This window comes from Theropithecus gelada, chromosome 1 (genome assembly GCF_003255815.1).
Source record: "Theropithecus gelada isolate Dixy chromosome 1, Tgel_1.0, whole genome shotgun sequence".
Classification (NCBI taxonomy): domain Eukaryota; kingdom Metazoa; phylum Chordata; class Mammalia; order Primates; family Cercopithecidae; genus Theropithecus; species Theropithecus gelada.
This window is the reverse complement of record NC_037668.1, coordinates 60,623,717-60,645,959: the sequence shown is the minus strand read 5'-3', so window position 1 is coordinate 60,645,959 and position 22,243 is coordinate 60,623,717. Positions and strand designations below refer to the sequence as shown.

General features: G+C 47.1%; 1 protein-coding gene across 12 annotated transcripts in view; it reads left to right on the top strand.

Annotated features, from left to right (window-relative positions):
• Positions 1-5,754, top strand: part of AK2 (adenylate kinase 2) — a 30,023-nt gene extending 24,269 nt beyond the window's left edge. For 6 of the 12 annotated variants that reach the window (XM_025385622.1, XM_025385564.1, XM_025385536.1 and 3 more), the window contains one exon: positions 362-4,874. Coding sequence is in view for 10 of the 12 variants with exons in the window: in XM_025385564.1 (XP_025241349.1) it covers positions 362-583 (222 nt within the window). In the remaining 2 variants the exon portion in view is untranslated. Of the gene's footprint in view, positions 1-361 lie in introns of all 12 variants that reach the window. The other 6 variants (XR_003119467.1, XM_025385572.1, XM_025385604.1 and 3 more) reach the window with 2 other exon arrangements.
• The last annotated feature ends 16,489 nt before the right edge of the window (positions 5,755-22,243 follow it).

The window sequence follows — 22,243 nt, the reverse complement described above, 5'->3', positions numbered from 1 at the left end:
TCTCCTGGTCTTAGGGGCCTTTGACTTCCTTACTTTTGACCCTAGAAGTGTTTATCTTGGAAGCTGGATCACCTGAGCACAAAGATGAGAAAGTCATTGCCTATCTTCCCCTCATGAGCCCCATTCCTCACAGTTGGTGTTTCTGACAAACTCTCTGACTTCTGTTCACCAGCTGCTCTGCTCCTGGGAGTAGCAGGTTCTTCATTGGAGAGGGTCTGGATTGCCTGTCTTTGCTTCTGATGGGCTTTGGGAACAGACAGCATCCTGGGCAGAATGGTCCCATCTCAAATCTGCATCTGGCATGGAATAAGAAAACCTTGCTAACAGTCCCAGCCTTTCATTGCCATCTTCCTATTCTTAGATCACTGGGGAACCCTTGATTCGTCGATCAGATGATAATGAGAAGGCCTTGAAAATCCGCCTGCAAGCTTACCACACTCAAACCACCCCGCTCATAGAGTACTACAGGAAACGGGGGATCCACTCTGCTATCGATGCATCCCAGACCCCTGATGTCGTGTTCGCAAGCATCCTAGCAGCCTTCTCCAAAGCCACATGTAAAGACTTGGTTATGTTTATCTAATGTTGGGTCCAAGAAGGAATTTCTTCCTATCTCTGTGAGGGAATGGGTGGGAATGATAGGACAGGCAAAGAGAAGCTTCCTCAGGCTAGCAAAAATATCATTTGATGTATTGATTAAAAAAGCACTTGCTTGATTTATCTTTGGCGTGTGTGCTACTCTCATCTCATCTGTGTGTATGTGTGTTGTGTGTGTGTGTGTACATATGTGTTCACTCTCCTACTTTCTAAGTTTTAGGCTAGGTTGCTTTACCAGCTGTTTACTTCTTTTTTGTTGTTGTTTTGAGACAGGGTTTCACTCTGCCACCCAGGCTGGAGTGCAGTGGCGTGATCTTGGTTCACAGCAACCTCTGCCTCCTGGGGCTCAAGCAATTCTCCCGCCTCAGCCTCCTGAGCAGCTGGGACTACAGGTGCACACCATAACACCTGGCTAATTTTTGTACTTTTTGCAGAGACAGGGTTTTGCCAAGTTGCCAAGGCTGGTCTTGAACTCCTGGGCTTAAGCAATCCACCCACCTTGGCCTCCCAAAGTGCCAGGATCACAGATGTGAGCCATCACATCCGGCCCAGCTGTTTACTTTAACCATACTTTTGATTTTATTTTTTGACCAAAATAAACTAACCCAGGTAATCTTCCAGGGGCCACAATTCCAAAACCTCATAGTATTTCTTCCATTTCCAGCAGCTGATTAGAAGTCCAGGATCATGTGAAGTCAGGCAGGGTCTCAGTTCCTGATGGTACATTATGGACAGAGAATTCCATTTGTTTTCTAACCCATAATGAAAACCCACATGAGTCAACATGTGAACAGGGATCATTAATTTTTTTCCCCTTAGGTGGAAGGAAAAAGGCGCTTACGTTGCAGGTTATAGAAATTACTGGGAGACGTCATAAAAAGAGCCAGGCCAAATTAGAATGTTTTTGTGATCTGCATCATGATGCTGAAAAGTAGCGATTATTTGGGAATTGGGTTTGAAAACTGAACTGTTGCCAGAGAATTAAACCAGGTGAAAGGTCCTTTTGAATTCAGATTGTCTTCTGAACATGGAGGCTGAGCATCTGAGAGCAGTCAAATCTACTTCCCCAAAGAGAGACCAGGGTAGGTTTATTTGCTTTTATTTTTAATGTTTGCCTCTGTTTCCAAGTGTCGACAAAACAGTGTGTGATCTATTCTTGGATTTATTTTGATCAGTATTTACTCAAACCCAGTCTCTCTCCAGGACATAAAACTGAAATCAGATATGTTCTTTTTAAGCCCAAACCCTCTGCCTTCTAGATCCAACCCTTCACCCCTAATTTTATGATGGCTATAGCCATGGACTTCCCCAAGAAAAGATCACCCGGAAATAAGACCACCTGTGACAGTAACCAGCTTTTATTCATAACCTTAGCTTCCCAACTATTGAGCATTTTCTAAGTTCCCTGCTATGTCTTTTGGTCTCCGGTTTGATTTGTGGCAAACAGATGAAGTAACAGACTACTATGAAGGACCACAAAAACAGCAGCCTTTGGAAAAACCATTAGAAAGTCAGTGGCAGATCCAGTAAATAATGTCGCCTGCCTCAGCATAATCTGCTGCTGACTCGATTTAGTGGGCTCTAAAGTGCCCAGCCTCCTTCTGACCTGAGCTCTCCTGCCATCTGTGAGACTACCAGAGGTCTTATCTGCCGTCCACATGGCAACTGGGCATGAGTACGTGGCCACCTTGCTTCCCTCTTTGCCTGGTCCAAGTGAATGTCTGCTGCCTCTGTCCTGCCTTGTCTTCCTGGCTCTAAACTAACTCCACCCACTCTTAATGGAAACTCAGTCTGGCTTTGTGTGTTTCTGGGAAGCACATGACTTCTGGGAATGGGCAAGGAAGAGGAGTGAAACAAAAACTGTCAGCGATGTGTGCCTGGCCTGGGATCCTTCTCTGGGTGACAGTGGCATCATGAATCTTGGAATCAGCTCCCCTTGAACTAGGGACAATTGTAAGCACTTGGCCTCAAAGTTGAGGTCCCTGAATGTTTGCTAATTGAATATGCATGATCCTTGCCCAAATATTTGTCATCCATCCACATAGATTCATGTGTGCATACAACATGTGCAAGTAATATTTGGGCTGCCCATGAGAACTAGAAGATTCATAGGGAATGCATATACCCTTCTCAGAATGGTTAGAATTCTGTTTTTGCTTTGTTTAATTCCAGAGTCTTAGCCTCAGCAGGTTCTGCTTTTACCTGTCAGAGAAATGTCCAGTGTTTAATGCATTTGGTTGCTGGGGCTTACATGCCAGCCTCCTTTGATATGTACTTGGTTTTTAAAAACCCATTTTGTTCTCTCTTGTTTCCTCTCTATTTCAGCCTAGTATCAGAAGGCCAGGCGAGACTACACCACTGCTCATCACCCTGCGGCGTGATCCCTGCTCTTAGGTGCTGGGCAGAAGGGAAGGGTGGTCAGGGCGAGGATGGTGAGGGAGGGCTGGTGAGGGGCTCAAAGGAATAGTTAGAACAACAGCAGTGTTATTGTAGTGTGGCAGTTTCTTTTATACATAGGTGGGAGTTTTTAAAGTGTAAGGGAAAAATTAATTTTTAAAAAATACCATGCTTGGAGGGTGGGGGTAGAAATAGAGAGATACAGTATTATTTCTAAGGAATCGGGTTTTCATTTACTCTGGACTGGTGAAAATATTTTTTAAAGCCAGTGCACTAAGACCTCAGCTTTTATCTCAGAACCCCATGGGTTCCAGACCAAGAGTACAGGAAATCAAATTGTTGTCCTGTGTGTCTATAGCTTGCAACAGGGAGGCTTTGATTACTGACCCTGGTTCCACACACTGTAAGATCAAAAAACCGTCTCCACATTTGAAAGAGATGTAAGGTGTATTCATAGGGATGGTGGCTCAACAAATCAAGCATACTGGAATCAAGGGGAGGGGGAAGGGAATGGAAAGGGAGGCTGATTCCCTTCCCCTGACTTACCACTGATTTACTAGGCTACCTACTCTCATGAGTAACCTCTCACAGCTACACAGCACATGCCACAATCCTATGCTCTTGCCTTCTTTTATCTGCAGTGTGTGAAGGGACTCTTTTAAATAAATGAGCAAGTGTCCTAAGCTATGTCATCCAAAGATTGTCCTTTCCATTATCAAATCCTGTGACTGGGATCACTCAACAGCACTGTGATGTATTATTTTCAATGAGGTGCCTTTCTTAACTGATCAAATGCTGCCTTGTTTGGCCCCTAAATCAATAAAATGTTAAAATTTGTATCCCCTGTTGTGGCATTTTTTAAGATAATCTAAGCTAGAAAAATGATACTGAATTCTGGACCTGGCTTGGAAGGAAAAGAAGCCCTTTCTTATGGTCACTGACAGCTGTGTGGTAGGGAGGTCCAAGTATGTGCACATAAGATAAGCTTGCAACCTCTGGACCTTCAGCTCCTATGCAGGCTTTTCTTGAGCCCAGAGACAAGGCAGCTTGGTCTAGTGGAGCTAGCACTGTGCTTGGAGTTTAGGGGACCTAGGACAAATCCCAGCCAGTTAGTTATTCATTCTGCTCCTGTTTCCTCAGCTGAAAAAGGAAGTTGGTTATGCCACCTTCTTGGCCTTAATGGCATTAAATGAAATTTATAGGAAGAAGGTTTTTGCTCAGTACCTGGCACGCAACAGACAATGGATAAATGTTAGTTGGATCCAGATATACACAGAAAAATACCTGCTTCCTGCCAGACTGGATAATTGTTGAACGGGCACTTGTCCATAGTCTAGAAAGCCAGTGCTTCTAATCCCTAAGCCAGATCTTTGACTACCTTTTCAGTTGCTTCTTTAGCACTCTTTGTTGCTTCTCTGTGTGTCCTAGTTTAAATTCATTTCCTCTCCAGCAAAAGTGAGCTTAAATCATTTGTCCAAACTAAAGCTCTTATGCTTTTGGAAGGGCTGCCTTTGCAAGTGAGTTTTCTGAGAAATGACTGTTGTTCCCAAAACAAGAGGGAGCTGGCTGGAAGCACCACTATTCTTCTTTAGGCATCTTGTTACAGAGAGAGGCAGGATCTTCACTGACATATTAAATCCTGTTCCCTGAACCAGCCCCTCCTTCTTCTGCTCCACTTCCTCACCTCTGCAGAGTCATTTTCAGGTGTCAACCTTACTGATTTGCACTGATCTGTTTGTTCCCTGAGCTTTTTAAATGCCCTATGAAAATTTTCTTTCCTCCGTCGGTCATCATGCATCCAATAGCGGGGAAATGTTTGTCAAACCAGCCTGCGAAGCAGCATGGTGTAGTGAGAAGAATAAACAGAGAAGACTGGGTGAGCTATTGTTTGTTTGCTTCTTTGGGCCTGGGTTTCCTCTTCCAATCTGCAAACCAAGAATGCAGACTAGTCCTACCACTCCCAGAAGACTGACGTTATGCCAGGTACTATGCAAAGGCTTCATGTAACCCTCGACTTCAGGTAACCCTCACACAGCACCCTGTGGAGTCAGAACTGTCCTTCACTTTTATAGGTGAGGAAACCAGACTCAGAGAGGTGAAGTGGCATTCCTGAGGTCATGCATAAGAGGCAGTCAGGACTGAAACACAGTCTCTAACACTTATCTGTCCCCTTGACCTTGTTGCTGAAGTGATTTAATTACTTGCATAGCTCTGCAGACAGGAAGGGCTGCTCTGAATAAGAGCTCTTTTCCATGGACACTCAGCACTGCCAGAACTGATTTTAAAGAAGTCACTGCCGGCTCTAAGGGCCTAGGGTATGTGTCTTAGGATCTCCTGTGTGCACAAAGTGTCACTGATAGAACACAGCAGGATGGAAAGCAGCCTCTTCAGAAGCCTCACAAGTCTTTCCTCAGATGAAGACAGAGCGAGTCAGAAGACAGATTTCAACAGCAACTTCACCATGCGAACTTGGGCAAGTTATCTCACCTCATCAGTAGAATGGGAATGATCCCCACCCCTCAAAGGTGCTGATGACACTAGTGACCAAGATACTCATGTGGGTTGGACTGCCCAGGACACAGCAGATGCTTGGTAAACACAGATGGAATTCAGAGGGAAAATGTAGGCATTGATGAAAGTTGTCTTACTGACCATCTGGAACCAGGGTAAGGATCGCCTAGAAATCAAACCTCTGAAATTATATGCAGAATTCTTTATGTGTTTTCATAATTAATAATAGTCTAACGTATTAAATGCTTAACTGTGTGGGAGGTTCTGCATACATTATCTCATTTATTCTTCTCAATAACCCCATGGAGGTAAGTACTGCTATTATCTTTATGTCTGTGGACTTTGAGGTTCAGACATCTGATAATGGCAGAACCAGAGCATGAGCCCAAGTCTGGCTCCACATCCCAACCTCTTACCACTGTACCAATTGCTTTGACACTTTGCTGGGGAGAGAGGAAATGATCTCAAAGACACTCGTGATACAGAAAAGGCTATGAGCCATGGATCTAAACAAAAGGAGAAACTCGAGTAGGTTTGCTGTGTTACAGTGAAGGACCTGCCACAGGTAAGAAGACCTTTTTCTATTTTGTCATCCTCTGTTGTTTCCTTATTGTTGGTACTCAAGCTCCAATGTGCTGGATTTGCATAGCTCCTAGAATCACCCATATTCCAGAAAGGCCGGAGGGGCGAGTTATGTTGGGGGAAAGGAGCTGGTTCCCATCCCCTGTCCTCCACGACTGTCTCCTGGTTCTGGAAAAGGTGGCCAGGGGAGGGTGTGTATGCAGGCTCTTGAGGCACAGGCAGCTCTCTCAGACTACAGCTCTGTGTGGCTGATGGTGTTGCATTATTCATAACTCCAGAGGGAGCAGTGTGCTTCTGATGTCTTGGGAATGCAGCAGCTCTGTCTTTAGAGTCATCCATGGCAGTGTGATGATGAGCTGCTCTCACAGAGGGCCCCTTCCAGGTGCCCAGTCCAGATTGAGGTGCCCCCAGCAGAAAGCAGGTGGGAATGGAAAGACAAAGTATCAAAGGGCAAGACAACATGGGTCTAGATCCTGTGCAGATAGTCCTCAAGCCAATAAGCCAAACAGATCTGCACTTTGGGGGTAAAGTTGCTATGGAGCAAATAATTTGATTGTGTGGTGTTCTGTAAGGGTTTTCCAGACAAATTCCTCTGAGCTTAGCTAGGAGTTCATTATGCTTCCTGTTTAGCTGGTCTTCTTTCTTCTACTAGATAAGAAATGCTTCATTTTTGGCCGAGCACAGTAGCTCATACCTGTAATCCCAGCACTTTGGGAGGCTGGGGTATGTGGATCACAAGGTCAGGAGTTTGAGACCACCCTGGCCAACATGGTGAAACCCTGTCTCTACTAAATATACAAAAAAAATCAGCTGGGCGTGGTGGCATGCACCTGTAATAGCAACTATTCGGGAGTTTGAGGCAGGAGAATTGCTTGAACCCGGGAGGCGTAGGTTGCAGTGAGCTGAGATCGCATCATTGCACTCCAGCCTAGGCAACAGGGTGAGACTCCGTCTCAAAAAAAAAAAAGAAATGCTTCATTTTCTACTGTTTTCCTTCTTGCCCTGGCTGTGAGGAAACTCAAAACTACGTCTTGTGTTCAGTTGTTAATCATTCCTCAGCCATGGTTTCTTAATGAAATTCCAACGCCAGCCCAATCTTAGTTCTGTGTTTAGCATTTTTGTACTCATGTGTGTTGTAAACTGCCTTGAGTCTATTTTGGAAGAGAAGCAGAGTGTAAAGGAAGGGCTAGTTATGCAGTACAGGAGGTCAGACTGCAGAGAAGAAGGTAGCTTTGTGAAGGAGGTGGGATCTGGGTGACTCCATGCAGAGGGTGGCAGCATTCCAGCTGAGGGCACAGCACAAGGGAAGGTACAGCGGCCACTGGTGCTCTGGGCTGCTTTAACCTCAAGCGAGGGTCTCAAGCAGGGGTCCCCAACTCCCAGGCCACGACTACCACCAGCAGGAGGTGAGCGACAGGCAAGTGAGCATTACCGCCTGAGCTCCACCTCCTGTCAGATCAGCAGTGGCATTAGATTCTCATAGAAGCACAAACCCTATTGTGAACTGTGCATGCGAGGAATGTAGGTTGCCTGCTCCTTGTGAGAATCTAATTAATGCCTGATTATCTGAGATGGAACAGTTTCATCCTGGTCTGTGGAAAAATTGTCTTCCACGAAACTAGTCCCTGGTGCCAAAAATGTTGGGGACTGCTGACCTAGAGAACCCCTACCAGAGTTCTTGGGAAATCTGTATCTGGTTAGAGATAAGTTTTCAAACAAAGCACAGTGACTGTAGAAGGGAAGCTTTTCAACTCATGAATAATGTCAAGAATGCAGAAGAGCAAAAGACAAGGATATGTAGATAGAGATTTGATGGGCCGCTTTAAGCTCAGCCCATGTGCCACTCTTCCTCCCTCCCCTAAACACACCACAGTCTGTGCTTTGACCATGAATCAGGCAATCCTTTGCTGTGGGGCTGAAGTGGGGGAAGTGCCTCAGTTTTACTGTCGGCTCTCTTTTCCAGTCATGTGTCTAGTGGTGTGGGCATGAGTTCTGGGGATGACAAGGATGGTCTGTGGTTGGATCTTGGCCCTGACAGTAGCTTACTGTGTGCCTTGAGGGAGACACTTAACCTGTAAGCCTCAATGAACTCATCTGTAAATGAGGGTCATAGCACTCATCTAGAAGAGTGGTGAAGTTCATATGAATTGAGAAATAGCAGCTACCCAATAAATGATCCTTTCTATGTCGTTTCCCAAGGCCATTTGCTGAGGAAAAAAGGACCTTACCATGGCTACCAGCTATTTCAGAATAGGTATCTTTACCCATTCCTATTCCTCAGTGGCACCTCATCCCCCTGGAATTCTGTACCAAACCCAAACAGGTTGCTTTTCACTGGGGTGTTTCCTGAGCTACCAAATGTGCCCCTGAGTGGAGATGGGAATCAGTGTTATCTTCCCCAGGGATGCTGATTCTACTCCAGGCTGGCAGGAGACATTGTGGTCCTGACACAGCAGCCAACCAGATAGCGATGGTCTTGTCACCCGCAAAGCTTACTGAGAGTAGGACATTCTGTAGTTGAAGATGAGGGGCACACCTTCAACTGCTGAAACCATACCTTGGCCTAGCTGTACCTGCTCCTATCTTGAGGCCAAAATAGGAGGGAGCACAAAAGATCATGATGGGGTACATGTTCAACACCAGTGAGGTGCTGGAGTGGTCCGAGAGTCTTTAGTGAGAATATGTTGGCTCATGTTTTGGAAATTTTTGAAAATTGTCCTGTGGTAAGGGAATGAGAACAGTGCCTCTCTCTTTGTGCTGTTGACAGGATGAGTTCATGTCTATCAGGTGTTTTAGAACAGTGATGCCCATAGTGCTCAGTAAGTTTTTCCTAGCTAGCAGCTCTGGCTCAGCAATTCCAGTTTGTACATGTAACCCAAGGAAATGACTAAGTATGTGCAGAAAGCATTCTTTATAACAGGGTTAGAATTGGAAACAACCTAAATTTCCAACAAAAGGGGAGATTGGCTGATTCATTCATGGGATGGAATCGTATGTGATCACGAAATAAGTCATTTTAAGACAGAAAGATTTTATGATAAATGTATTAAGTGAATAAACAAAGGTTTTAAAACAATACAGAATGGAATTTGCCTTTTTTTTTTTTTTTTTTTTTTTTCTCCTCGTGGAGACAGGATCTCCATATGTTGTCCAGGCTGGTCTTGTGCACCACCATGTCTGGGTAAAGAATGGATCTATTTTTAAAAGGAAACATTGTATTTTGGAGTAATTTTAAGTTTATAGAAAGGTTCTAAAAATAGTATAGAGAGTTTCTGTATATACTTCACCTAGTTTCCCCTAATGTTAACATTTTACTTGAGTATGGTACATTTGTCAAAACTAAGAGATTAACATTGGTACATTACTAGACTGACAGTATTTGGTTTTCACTAGCTTTTCCACTAATGTCTTTTCCATCCAGGCTCCATTGCATTTGGTTTTTTTTTTTTTTTTTAATTTAAAAGTTTATGTACATAGAAAAGCATCTGGGTACATATAGGTGAAAATATTTACAATGATCATAACTGAGTGGTTGAACTAAGGGAGATTTTTGTTTTAAAATTTTTAGTATATCTTCTAATTTTTCTGTGTTTAACATGTCACATACTTTTAAAATACAAAACTAACAACTCAGGCTGAGTTGGTGCCCTCTGATTACCACTTGTATGGCTATACTGTGTATGTTTAGCTGAGTCCTTTCAAGACTCAGCTAAAGAGGGCAATAAGTCTGCCTCATCCCTCTTTCCCTATCATGCAGCCCAGGGCCAGGCATGGGAGGAGGCACTGATAATGTCTAGTTCAATATTGGGTGAAGTCAGAGAGTTTATTGCTACCAACTCTCAGAGATTAACTAGTCTTAGCACTCTTTTGCAGCTTAAGGAAACCCAGGCTTATGTTTCCCCAGTTTAGTGACCCCAGCAGGACAGGACCTGTTTTTAAAGTTTGCAGTCTCAGGGCTGACTTTTATGCCCATCGCTGAATTAGTTGCTGTGGCCAGGTGCATGGAATATGCCTCTTGGCCAGTCTTGGGTCCACTGACCAGGCCTTTAGATGGCTTCTCAAAGAAAAGTCAGGGTTCTGCTATCCAAAGGAGGTAAGATGGATACTGAGGAAGTTAAATACAACATCAGAGCCATCCCCTAAACACAGGCGTTTTAATCTCCAATTCTTTTTGCCATACTATACATCATGCTTGGGCTCCCTGATGAGAATAGTACCACATTAATGCTATTCATTGTTAAATCCTAGCATCCAGCATAGTACTTGTATATAGCAGGGACCTAGTCAACATATAAGTGAATAAATACATCTCTTGGTGACCTAAACAAAATCATTTAACTAGATGTTTAAATCAGAATGCTTTGAGTTGTAAATAACAGAAAACTGGCTTAATAAAGGACATTTGTTGACTCATGCAACTGAAAGTCTAGTGGAGCCCAGCAGTCAGGCATGGTGTGGTCAGGATTTCACTTATGTACCAGTCTCATGACTGCCCCCTTGGTATCATCAGGCTTGTCTCTCTCATGGTAGCAAAATGACTGCAGCAGTTCCAGACGTCACATCAGTACTCCACAACATCCAGAACAAGAGAGAAAATACAGAGACCCTGTATCACAGAATTCCCAGCAAAAGTCCTGAGAGTCACTGAACTGAATAAGATTACATGCCCACCTCTGAATCAGCAATTAGTGGCAAGGGTTGTTTACTGGCTTAGCCTAGATCATGTGCCTTGCCCTTATAATTGGGGGGATAGGGGAGGGAGAAAGTAGAATCAGCTTCCCTGAAACTACATGGATTCCTATTGGGAACTGAGACTTTGGGGAAGGGGAAAGCAGTCCGGATCCTGAGGATGTAACCAACAGGAATCCAGCTCGATTGAATACCCTGAATTGTGTGGCATAAATAAGGGCTGCAGGAGTTAGAGGGCAATGAGTGAAGGTTGCAGCAGTCAGAGCAGGGAGGCTTCATGGAGGAGGATGAGAGACTGGAGCCAAACCCTGAAGAGATAAAAGATTTGGGCAGTGGAGTAGGGAGGTGGAAAGGAAGGAGCATTTTCCATGTGCCAGACATCATGCTGAACCCTCTGTATGCCAGGCATGGTGGATCACCTGAGGTCAGGAGTTCGAGACAAGATTAGCCAACATGGCGATACCCCGTCTCTACAAAAATACAAAAATTAGCCAGGCATGGTGGTGCACTCCTTTAGTCCCAGCTACTCAGGAGACTGAGGTGGGGGAATTGCCTGAACCTGGGAGGCAGAGGTTGCAGTGAGCCAAGATTGTGCCACTGCACTCCAGCCTGGGCGATAAAGCAAAACTCCATCTCAAAAAAAAAAATTCTCTGTATGCATTATCTCAATTAACCCTTACAATGACCTGCAAGTTTGGTATCATCATAATCCCCATTTTACAGATGAGAAACTGAAACCCAGGGGTCACATAGTAAGTGTTGAGGTTGAGACTGGGACCCAGCCTGTCTGGCTGAGAAGCTTGTGCCTAGAGCTATGAAGCTGGTGAGTAAAGTAGACAGTGGTCACCTGGGAAGTTTGCATTAGTGAAGGAAGTGGCCTGACCTCAGGTCATCACAGAGGTAGTGCAGAATGTGAAGTTCTTCCCTCAGCTGTGCTGATTTCAGGGCAGCAGGGATCAGAACCAAAGCACAGTTCCTTTGAAAGTTTGCCAAACTCTGACCTTAACTATGTGAAACCTTGTGCCTTCCAACCTCACCAGATGGATTCTTCAGACCAGGTCTAGGTCCTGGTTCTGCTCCTCACTTAGGTGGCCTTGAATGTATCACTCACACTCTTTGAGCCTCAGTTTCTCCATTTGCAAAATAGACACAGTAATACCACATTTATTAATTCAACAGATTTACTCTTGCCTTATCTTTGCTGGGCCTGGGAGACCAAGAAACAAAGATGAATGAGACATTGCCTGCCCCCAAGGACCTCTCAGTCTAGCAGAGGAGATGGGTATAAAATCGGAGAGACTTGTGGAGAGCAGTGGAAAACAGATCAGGAAGCGATCAACTTAGCTTAAGTGGATCTGGGAAGGCCTCAAAGTAGGGAACATCTGAGCCACACCTTGAAGGGTTAGTAGGAGTTTGCCAGGCAGCCACTGAGGGCAGAGTTTTGTGAGAATCAGATAAGCTGTGTCAAATTAAATGTGTTTTATAAATTGGGCTGCCTTTCCCTTCTAGGGTCATACCTCAGCTTGCATTGCTGCTGTAGGAAACAAAGAAATGCCCTAGAAACCCCTCCCTGGGCCAAGAGTTCCTAGAATTAGGGACCAGGGAAGAGTTTTGCCTGCATGCTAAAGTCTAGGCTCATCATCTTGCCACACAAGGCCTGTCTGGCTTCATGTTTCTCTTAATTTTACGTTCACGCAAAACAACCACCTAGAGTTCCATGAAATCAGTACCTCCCTGTTTTTCCTCCTATGTCTCCTTCCTCTCCACATCCACCTGGCAACCTCTAATTTGTCTCCTGGAAATGTGATTGGCCCACACTCCACTCATGCAGCCTCTGCACTCTTTTATTTGTAAATACATGGACTCATCTTCTCCAGGGGACTGGGGCTCCTTCAAAGACAAAGAGTAGGTCCCAGTCTCCACCCTGCCATGCCTAGCACCGACTGATCAGGGCTGCATCTCTGATGCAGGGATGGGTAGTTAGGAGTCTCACTTCTTCCACAAACATTGAGGTTCTGCCACAGGCCTGCTGGCATCGAGTCAGGCAAAAAGAATTCAGGAAGCAAAGGGTACAATCCAACCCTGGAAGCATTCACAGTCCAGAGAGAAACTCACATGTAAACAGTCCATTGTAATACTGGGTGATGTGTGCTGGGATGAAAGGATATCTGGAGCATGAAGGGGACACAGGAGAGATCAACTACTTTGGGCACACAGGAAATTGAGCAGGAATCTGCTAGGTGGTGAAAGAAAGACACTAGAGCTTGTACGAGGCATGGAAGCATGAAAAAGCACAGCAGGTTCCAGGGTCAGTATGCGTATGACTGAAGGAACTTGGGAAGAATGGAAGTGGGTGGGAGAAGCAGCTAGGGAAGCAGGCAGAGGACAAGGAAGAGCAGACCTTACTGTCATGCGAAGGGTTTGGACACATTTTAGAGCCCGTTATTGAAGCTTTTCAAGCAGGGAAGGGATGATGTAGTCAGTTTGTGTTTTAATGTGGAGTAGGAGAGAGAGGCCAGGGGTGTTCTGTTAGCCCAAGGATTTTGGCCACTTAATAGTATTAACAACAGTTAACACTTAACTCTGATTACTCTCTGCAGGCCCCATTCTAATTACCTTATGCATTTATTTTATTTTATTTTTTTGACATAGAGCCTTACTGTGTTGCCCAGGCTGGAGTGCAGTGGCATAATCTCCACTCACTGCAACCTGCACCTCCTGGGTTCAAGTGATTCTCATGCCTCAGCCTCCCAAGTAACTGAGACTGTAGGCACACACCACCATGCCCAGCTAATTTTTATATTTTTAGTAAAGATGGGGTTTCACCATGTTGGCCAGGCTGGTCTCGAACTCCTGGCCTCAAGCAGTCCACTCACCTTGGCCTCCCAAAGTGATGGGATTACAGGCATGAGCCACCATGCCCAGCCACCTTATGCATTTTAAATGATTTCATTCTCCTAGGGCCCTATGAGACAGATACTATTATTCTCCCTTTAAGGTTCAAAAACTGAGGCATAAAAAAATTAAATAACTTGCATAACTTGGTAAATGGCGGGCCTGACTGCACTCTGACTGGCGCACTTCAGGGCCTGTGCTTTTAGTTACTGTGCTGGGTAGGATCTCATCATCGTCACAGTAATAATGATATGCTAATGAACATTTGTCGAACTCATATTCCATACTGTGTTTTGCTCTGTGGGCTGCAGATTGTTACCTTGGGTTTAACCAGATTCTAATCAGGTTGGCAAGGACACTGTCCACCTGGGAGACCAGCCTCAGAGCCCACAGTCCAATAGAGATGCTACTCCAGGTCTTGCTGTGTCTGAGCTGCCCATAGGGAAGTGGCCTGGCCACCTCCTCAAATTGCTGATGTCATGACCTTTGGCAGGGGCAGCCAGAGCCTCGTGCTGCCTTTGGCTGAGAGCCGGGTCAGAGGGGCTGAGCCAGAGTGGAGTGAGCAGCTGCATAGGTGAGCCCCTGGGGCCTCCAGACACCCTGGCTCAATGCCTGGACACTGTTCAAGGCTGCTGCAGCCAGAGCTGGGGACCAAGCACCAGGACCCCTGAGTTCCAGGCCCAACTTCATGGCTGATGTGCTGCGGGACCTTGGGCAAATCCCTACCCCTTCATTGGCCTCAGTTTCCTGGAAGGCAGTTGAATAAGATTGCTCCTGTCCGTGACCTTCCTCCCTCATATCATCTATGAGAGGCTGGACATTTGGGATACCACAAAGTAGTCCCTCCTGCATAGAACCCAGGCCCCAGGTTATTTAGGATCTCTCCTTGGTACCAAACCCTGCTGGGCACTGGGGCCACAGAGAGGAGCTGAGCTGATCCCTGCCTTCAAGTAGCTCCCAGTTGGTTGTCAGGGGGTGATAGGAGTTGGGGGTAGGGGGCAGGTGGAGCGAGACAGACAGGAAAACGAGCCATCAACCCAGTGTGATAACTGCTGCACTGCATAGAGAGAAGGAAATGCTGCACTGCATACAGAGAAGGAAGTACTGCACTGCGTAGCGAGAAGGATACCCAAGGAGCTGCAGGGCTCCATGGAGAGAGCAGCTGACTGACTGCAATGTTTGGATGGCTTCCCTATAGGAAGGACATGGAGCTACTGCATCTTCCAGGTAGAGAAGGGGATGTGCATTCCTATTGAGGGAACAACCTGCACAATGGTCTGGAGACAGAAAAGACCAGGTGCGTTGAGGAAAGGGTGAGCTCCGTGTTGCAGATGGTGGGGAGAGGGTGTGAGTGCAAGGAGATGGGGCTACAGGGCAGGTGGGAGGCAGCAGGGACTGGATTGAGTACCAAGTTCCTGAGCCACAGCTCAAGGCTACAAGGCTACAAGGAGCAGAGCCCACACACAGGCTTCACAGGCACTGGGGAGGGCCTTGAGCCTCTGGAGTCCCAGCTTGGTAACACTGTTCCTCCTGCTGTTTGCCTTTCCCCGTGTCTCATACTTCCTCCCTTTACTGGAGGCCAAAGGCCACCCTGTGCCTTCCTGTTCAGGGCACTCTGCCCCCTTCCAACCTCAGGTAAAGTTCTTCACAGGGTAGCCCATGCATTCCATATGCCTCCTATTTGTGGGTCTCATCGTCTACCTTCTGGGTTTCTCCAGCAGCCTAGCGAGGCAGTCGAGACTGAAAGAACTTGCAGGTGATACAGAAACAGGGAGCACATATGGGCCAGGCCCCATGCTGGCCTCTGGAGGACAGGTCAGACAAAATTCTTGCTGGGAGCCCTCAGTCTGGCTGGGAAGACAAATGCTAAAGATGTGATCATACCAATAAGCTGACCTCCCTACACAGACAGGGAAGGTATCCCTGAGTTGCAGTTTGAACATGAGGTTCTAGAGGATCGGCTTCCTGAAGCAGCACAGAAAGAGTGTTACCAAGTACGAGATGACTTGTTTCAGGTCATCTGACCAGTGTAAGGGAGGTCTGAGGCCAAAACTCTGATCTGTCTGACTCAAGGCCCACTAATTTGCAGTTCCCTCCCACTGGTATTTTTCTCCCATTATTCAAATGTCAACAGCAAAGAATTTTCATATCTTTAATATTGCTGGATCCTCTGTGAGATAGGGCCCACTCTCCCTAGTCAGAGGCATACAGACCTGGGAAGTCTAAGTGATTCATCCGTGGTTACAACAAGGTCAGAACTAGGATGAGAACACACATCTCTGGGCTCTAGGATAACCTGGTGAGATCATGGAGGAAAATTGTTGCTGTCTTTCCCAGCCTTGCCCTGAGCCAGGCTACCCCTGAATGACAGACACATGTTCCCAGTTGTTTCCCAGGGACTTTCCTGGAAAACAACTTCCTGGAGGAATACCATAGTGGCCTGAGAGATATGTTCGACTTGAGAGCAACCCTATTCTGATCCCGAGGGTGCCCAGGGTCCCCAGAGCTCACAGCAGACATTCAGAGCAAATTATGGTATTTCTGCACTTGAGATTGCAAACAGAACTGCTTTTGGATGAAATGGAGCATGAGCCCCATTCCAGGCAAGCAGTGCAGGCCCCTCTAATCTCTCTAAGGGATGTGGGTGCCATCATCAGAGACCTGTAAGCTATAGGAAGCTCCAAGCCCTTCAACACTGCATCCTGAAGCCCTGAAGTGGGAGGGGGTATCTTTGGGCCCTAAGAGGGTCTTGATCCCATTCAAGAGCTTTTGTGGTACTGGGAGGGCCTCTAAGCCCTTAAGGAAAAGACTTGGGTTCTGGTGACGAGTTTTTAGAGGACCTGGGAGGGGGTTCTAACAATAACAGATCACTTGTCAGCAAGCTGGGAGCAGTTGAAGTGTTTGAATATATTTAGGGTCATGTATTTGCCATGTCTATAGTTTCTTCAGTTCCTTTCATTCCCAGAGCACCCACACTTTGATTATCTTATACATTCCACTTTGACCCTCAGAGCTGCCTTTTATGGAGCTAAAAACAATTCAAGAGATGGAAGATAGAAATGAAAATTGCAGGCCGGGCGCGGTGGCTCAAGCCTGTAATCCCAGCACTTTGGGAGGCCGAGACGGGCGGATCACGAGGTCAGGAGATCGAGACCATCCTGGCTAACACGGTGAAACCCCGTCTCTACTAAAAAATACAAAAAACTAGCCGGGCGCGGTGGCGGGCGCCTGTAGTCCCAACTACTCGGGAGGCTGAGGCAGGAGAATGGCGTGAACCCGGGAGGCGGAGCTTGCAGTGAGCTGAGATCCGGCCACTGCACTCCAGCCTGGGCGGCAGAGCAAGACTCCGTCTCAAAAAAAAAAAAAAAAAAAGAAATGAAAATTGCAGGCTGGGCACGGTGGCTCACGCTTGTAATATCAGCACTTTGAGAGGCCAGGGCGGGAGGATTGCTTGAGCCCAAGAGATCAAGACCAGCCTGGGCAGCATAGTGGGACCTTATCTCTACAAAAAAGTAAAAAATCAGCCAGGTGTGGTGGCATATACCTGTAGTCCTAGCTACTTGAGAGGCTGAGGTGGGAGGATTGCTTGAGCCCTGAAAGTCAAGGTTGCAATGAGCCGAGATTGTGCCACTGCACTCCAGCCTGGGTGACAGAGCAAGACCCTGCCTCAAAAAAATAAAAAAGAAGGCCGGCTGCGGTGGTTCACACCTGTAATCCCAGCACTTTGGGGGGCCAAGGTGGGTGGATCACTTGAGGTCAGGAGTTCGAGACCAGCCTGGCCAACATGGTGAAATGCCATCTCTACTAAAAATACAAAAATTAGCCAGGTGTGGGGGTGCATGCCTGTAATCCCAGCTACTTGGGAGGGTGAGGCAGGAGAATCGCTTGAACCTGGGACACAGAAGTTGCAGTGAGCCAAGATCGCGCCACTGCTCTCCAGCCAGGGTGACAGAGCAAGACCCTGTCCCAAAAAAAAAAAAAGAAGGAAAAGGAGGAAGAAATGAAGAGTAGAAGGAAGAAGGAAGGAAGGGAGGCAGGAAGGGAAGAAGAAGAAAGAGGAGGAAGAGAGAAGAAAAGGAAAAGAAGAAATGAGTGCTGCCTAAGGCCCCACAGAGAGATACACATCTGAAATCAGATCCAGCCCTTTCCTACCTACCCTAGACCTGACTCTTTCCTGTCGCCTCCATCTGCCCTTGCACCGTCCGCCAACCTGCAGGTCCCAACCTCCTGCTGAGCTGGAAACCTTAGATACCAAAGAAGTAACCCCCACTCCCCACTGGACATCTCCTTTCTGAAAAAGCCCTGGCCAGGAAGGCCTGGGGGCTTTAATCTTGGCTCTGTCTCCTTCCCAGAGTTGCAGTGAGTTTCAGTGAGATCAAGGATCTTAAAAGTGCTCCAGAAACTGAAAAATGTTGAAAGAACACGAGGAAGGGGAAACTACCACTCTGTTGTTTTATATAGAGATGAGTGATTTGGACCCAGGCCTTCCAAGGGGTCACAGTTTGGAGGGAGGCAGACATACAGACCCCAAGCCCCAATGTGACATGGATAATGCAATAGCCAAAGGATGTGCCAGGCATTGTGAGGGCACAGACAACTCCTAGGGGAGTCAGGGAAAGCCTTGAGAAGAACACACATTGGAGATGCGTCCTGAGGACATGTGAAAGTTTACCAGGTAGACGAAAGAGTATGTGTATTTCAAGGGAGGGAACAGCTTGTACAAAGTCATGGAGGCTGGAAAGGGAATGGTGTCCAGTGAGAGTGTCTAGTCAGTGATGGACAAAATCAGTTTTGGCAAGGTGGGCCAGGGCAGAGCAGAGCATGGCCTTGAAATACTTGCAAAGAAGATTTAGAGTTCTTTTCGGTAAATAATGGTAATTATTCTTAAAAAAAAAAAAGAAGTCTTGCTCTGTTGCCCAGGCTGGAGTGCAGTGGTCTAATCTCGGCTCACTGCAATCTCTGCCTCCCAGGTTCAAGCGATTCTTCTGCCTCAGCCTCCTTAGTAGCTGGGATTACATGCGGGTACTACCACACCCAGCTAATTTTTGTATTTTTAGTAGAAACGGGGTTTCACCATGTTAGTCAGGCTGGTCTTGAACTCCTGACCTTGTGATCTGCCCGCCTCAGCCTCCCAAAGTGCTGGGATTACAGGCATGAGCCACCGCACCCAGCCAATAATGGGAATTCTAAAGCAGGGACGTGGTCCTTGTGCTAGAAATTATTATATTTTTTACAGATTTCAAAACAGAGACTCAGAAGGAGCAGCAAATTGCCCAAGGCCTCTCTACCAGTCAGGGAAACAGAGCCAATAGGCTCTATATATATCACGCTAGGCCAGCAAGTCCCAAGATCTGCAGAGTGAGTCTGCAAGCTAGAGACCCAGGAGAGTGGTTTAGTTCCAGTCCAAGTCCAAAGTTATCTGGGTATCCCATGGTGCAGTCGAACTGACACCATCAAATTGTGAAATGGCTAAAACTACAGCTAAAAAGTGGCATAGCTGGGGCTCAAACCCCATTCTATCTGACTAGAAAACCCTTTGCTGCAGAAGCCACTGGGCAGAGACCCAGGCCTCTTCTGTCCTAGCCTGGACTCCAGGGTTGTGCCAGCTAGAGAGAAGCAGCCAGTCACCACACCAGCCAGGTTAGGCTATGGGCCTGTCAGATAACCCAGCAGGGCTTGAGGAAGGAGCTAACCAGGGGTCTCTGTTTTAGGTGGAACTCCACAAAAGGCTTTACACCTTCTTGGGAGGACAGGTGAGGGCAAGGAGGTTGGGGCTTCAAAGGAGCTGCCCTGCAGAATCTCTTTTCACTTTTCCTGTTCAAAACACCTTAGTGCTCATGACCCCATTTCACCTCAGCAACTCTGAGAGTGGGGCGGGGGAAAATACCCATTGGACAGATGGAGAAACCAAGATGCAGAGAGGTGAAGGTGAAGTGACTTGCCCAAGGTCACAGCTGAGAAGCAGAATCACAGGGCCCAGGACCCTGGAAGCTCACATTCTTCCTGTTCTACAGAGAAAGAAGGAGAGACCTAAAGAGGAATGTCCCAGCCAAGCACAGTGGCTCATGCCTGTTAATCCCAGCACTTTGGGAGGCTGAGGTGGGCAGATCACTTGAGTCCAGGAGTTCAAGACCAGCCTGGGCAATAGGGCAAAACTCCATCTCTACAAAAACAAAAATTGCCAGACGTGGTGGCGCATGCATGTGGTCCCAGCTACTCAGGAAGCACAGGTTGGAGGATCGCTTGAGCCCGGGAGATGGAGGCTATAGTGAGCTATGATCGTGCCACTGTACTCCAGCCTGGATGACAGAGCGAGACCTTGTCTCAAACAAACAACCACCACGAAAAAAAAATGTCCCCATTCTGCTGATGAGGAAGTGGAAACACAGAAGGTTGGGTCTCCTTCAAGCTGCTCAGTGAAAAGTGATCAAGCCCTCAATTGTCCCGGGTGTTTTCTTCATTCCTCCGCAGCACTTGGCCTTTCTACTGTCCAACAGCCCAGAGTTTACAAAATACTTGGCATGGCCACAGTATCTTGGGTTCAAGGTTATGCCACTGCCAAACCAGGTACAACTTCATCACATCCAGTACCAAGGTCCAAAGAGGGGAAAGGACATCCCATGTCACCAGCAAATCAGGAGCTAACTCCAAAGGCTGTTTTCCTGGCCCATCCCTTACAGTAGTGGAATAGAGACTTGGCTGGTGGGACCAGCCTCCAGATGACCCTAGTGATTGCTTGCAGGGAGGGAGGTTCTGAGGCCTAGAAATGGCAAGTGGTCTGAGGTTTCACGTTAAAACCTGTTTCTGCTCTAGCCCAGCAGTCGGTGAACACCAGGTACTTTCTGATGGTGATTGAGGTTGGTGCAGGGCTGCATTATCTGCTCCACATCCCACCATGAGAACACACCAGGAGTGGGGGCTTTCCACCCAGATCCCCAAGAAGTTGCTCCATCATTCTGTCTCACCACAACCATTTCCTTCTCTAAAAACTCCCTTCCCTGCAAGCCCTGAGACCAGCCAGGCTCTCACCACAGAGTACATGCAGACTTGCTTCTTCAGCTGTGGCCACACCAGGCTCAGGAATGTCCCAGGAGGCCCTGCCATCTCTGCTGCTGCCACAAGCTGAGGGCGTGTCGGGGACTAGCCTCAGTAAAGGTTGGGCCTGGAGCTACCGCCTCTCTCAGAGTAAGAGTAATGCTCCCAACCCCTGCAAAGCAGTTTACATCCAACAGCTCACTTAATCCTCACAGCTGTTTTGTGGGGATGGAAATAGTCATTATCAATGGCCATTTTACAGAAAAGGAAACTGAAGACAGGGAAGTAACTTAGGGTGACACAGCTTTTCAGCCTGACTCTGAGCTGTCTGCTTCTCTTAAGGGGCTGCTCAGTGGACTCAAAAACGGTATTGAGTATCAGGTTTTGGTTTTTGTTCTGCTATCAGAAAATTTTTTGAAGATGTCTGGCAAATAGGTAAGACTTCTAATGATGCCAAAGCAGAAGGAGTCCCCCAGGATGGGGAAACTGAGGCAGCGGGGAGGAGACATGTCTTAGCTAAAGTTGCACAGCAGGTGAACTGGCTGGTGCTGGACCTGGCGGCAGGAAGTACCTGCTGAGCTTGGACCTGGATTCATAGGCCGGCCAGCCAGGCTGCCACCCTTTATCCCTAAGGCCTCTGTTTCTCTGCTCTGTAGGCCAGGCCCTCCTGGAGGTCACGCCTCAGTCATCAGTGATGGGGTGACAGACTGTGGGAGCCGGAGTGCGGCTGCAGTAGGAAACGATCTTGGTTGCATCAGTGCTCGGGTTCCAGCCCCGCCTAGTTAGGCAAGGGCACCCCCCACCTTTGCTACAAGTTTCCCACCACTCCAGCCCCACCCTGCCCCCTCCCTTCACCCCTGACCCAGGATGACTCCGCCCCTAGCGACGCTCTCGCTATGAGGGGCAGAGCCTCTCATCCCAGCCTGTGCCAGGCAGAAGCCCTGATCCCACACGTAGCAGGACCCACCTTGGGAGGTGGAGGATTCTGTCTCTAGGAGAAAGAGGATTCTGCTGGTGGATGACACCTGCTATTACTGACTCATTCATGCATTCAGTCTCTTCTAAGTTTATTCATTCAATCAACAGTTTTTTGTTTTTTTATTTTTTTTGAGACCGAGTCGCTGTCTGTCGCTAGGCTGGAGTGCAGTGGCACGATCCTGGCTCACTGCAACCTCTGACTCCCTGGTTCAAGTGATTCTCCTGCCTCATCCTCCCAGGTAGCTAGGATTACAGGCATATGCCACCACGTCCAGCTAATTTTTGTATTTTTAGTAGAGCCAGGGTTTCACCATGTTGGCCAGAATGGTCTCGATCTGACCTCATGATTCGCCCACCTCGGCCTCCCATCAACACGTTCCTTTTGTTTGTTTTTTGAGATGGAGTCTGGGAGGTGGAGGATTCTATCCTTAGGAGAAAGAGGATTCTGCTGGTGGATGATATCTGCTGTTACTGACTCATTCATGCATTCAGTCTCTTCTAAGTTTATTCATTCCTTCAACGCATTCTTTTTTTTTTTTTTTTTTTTTTTTTTTTTTTT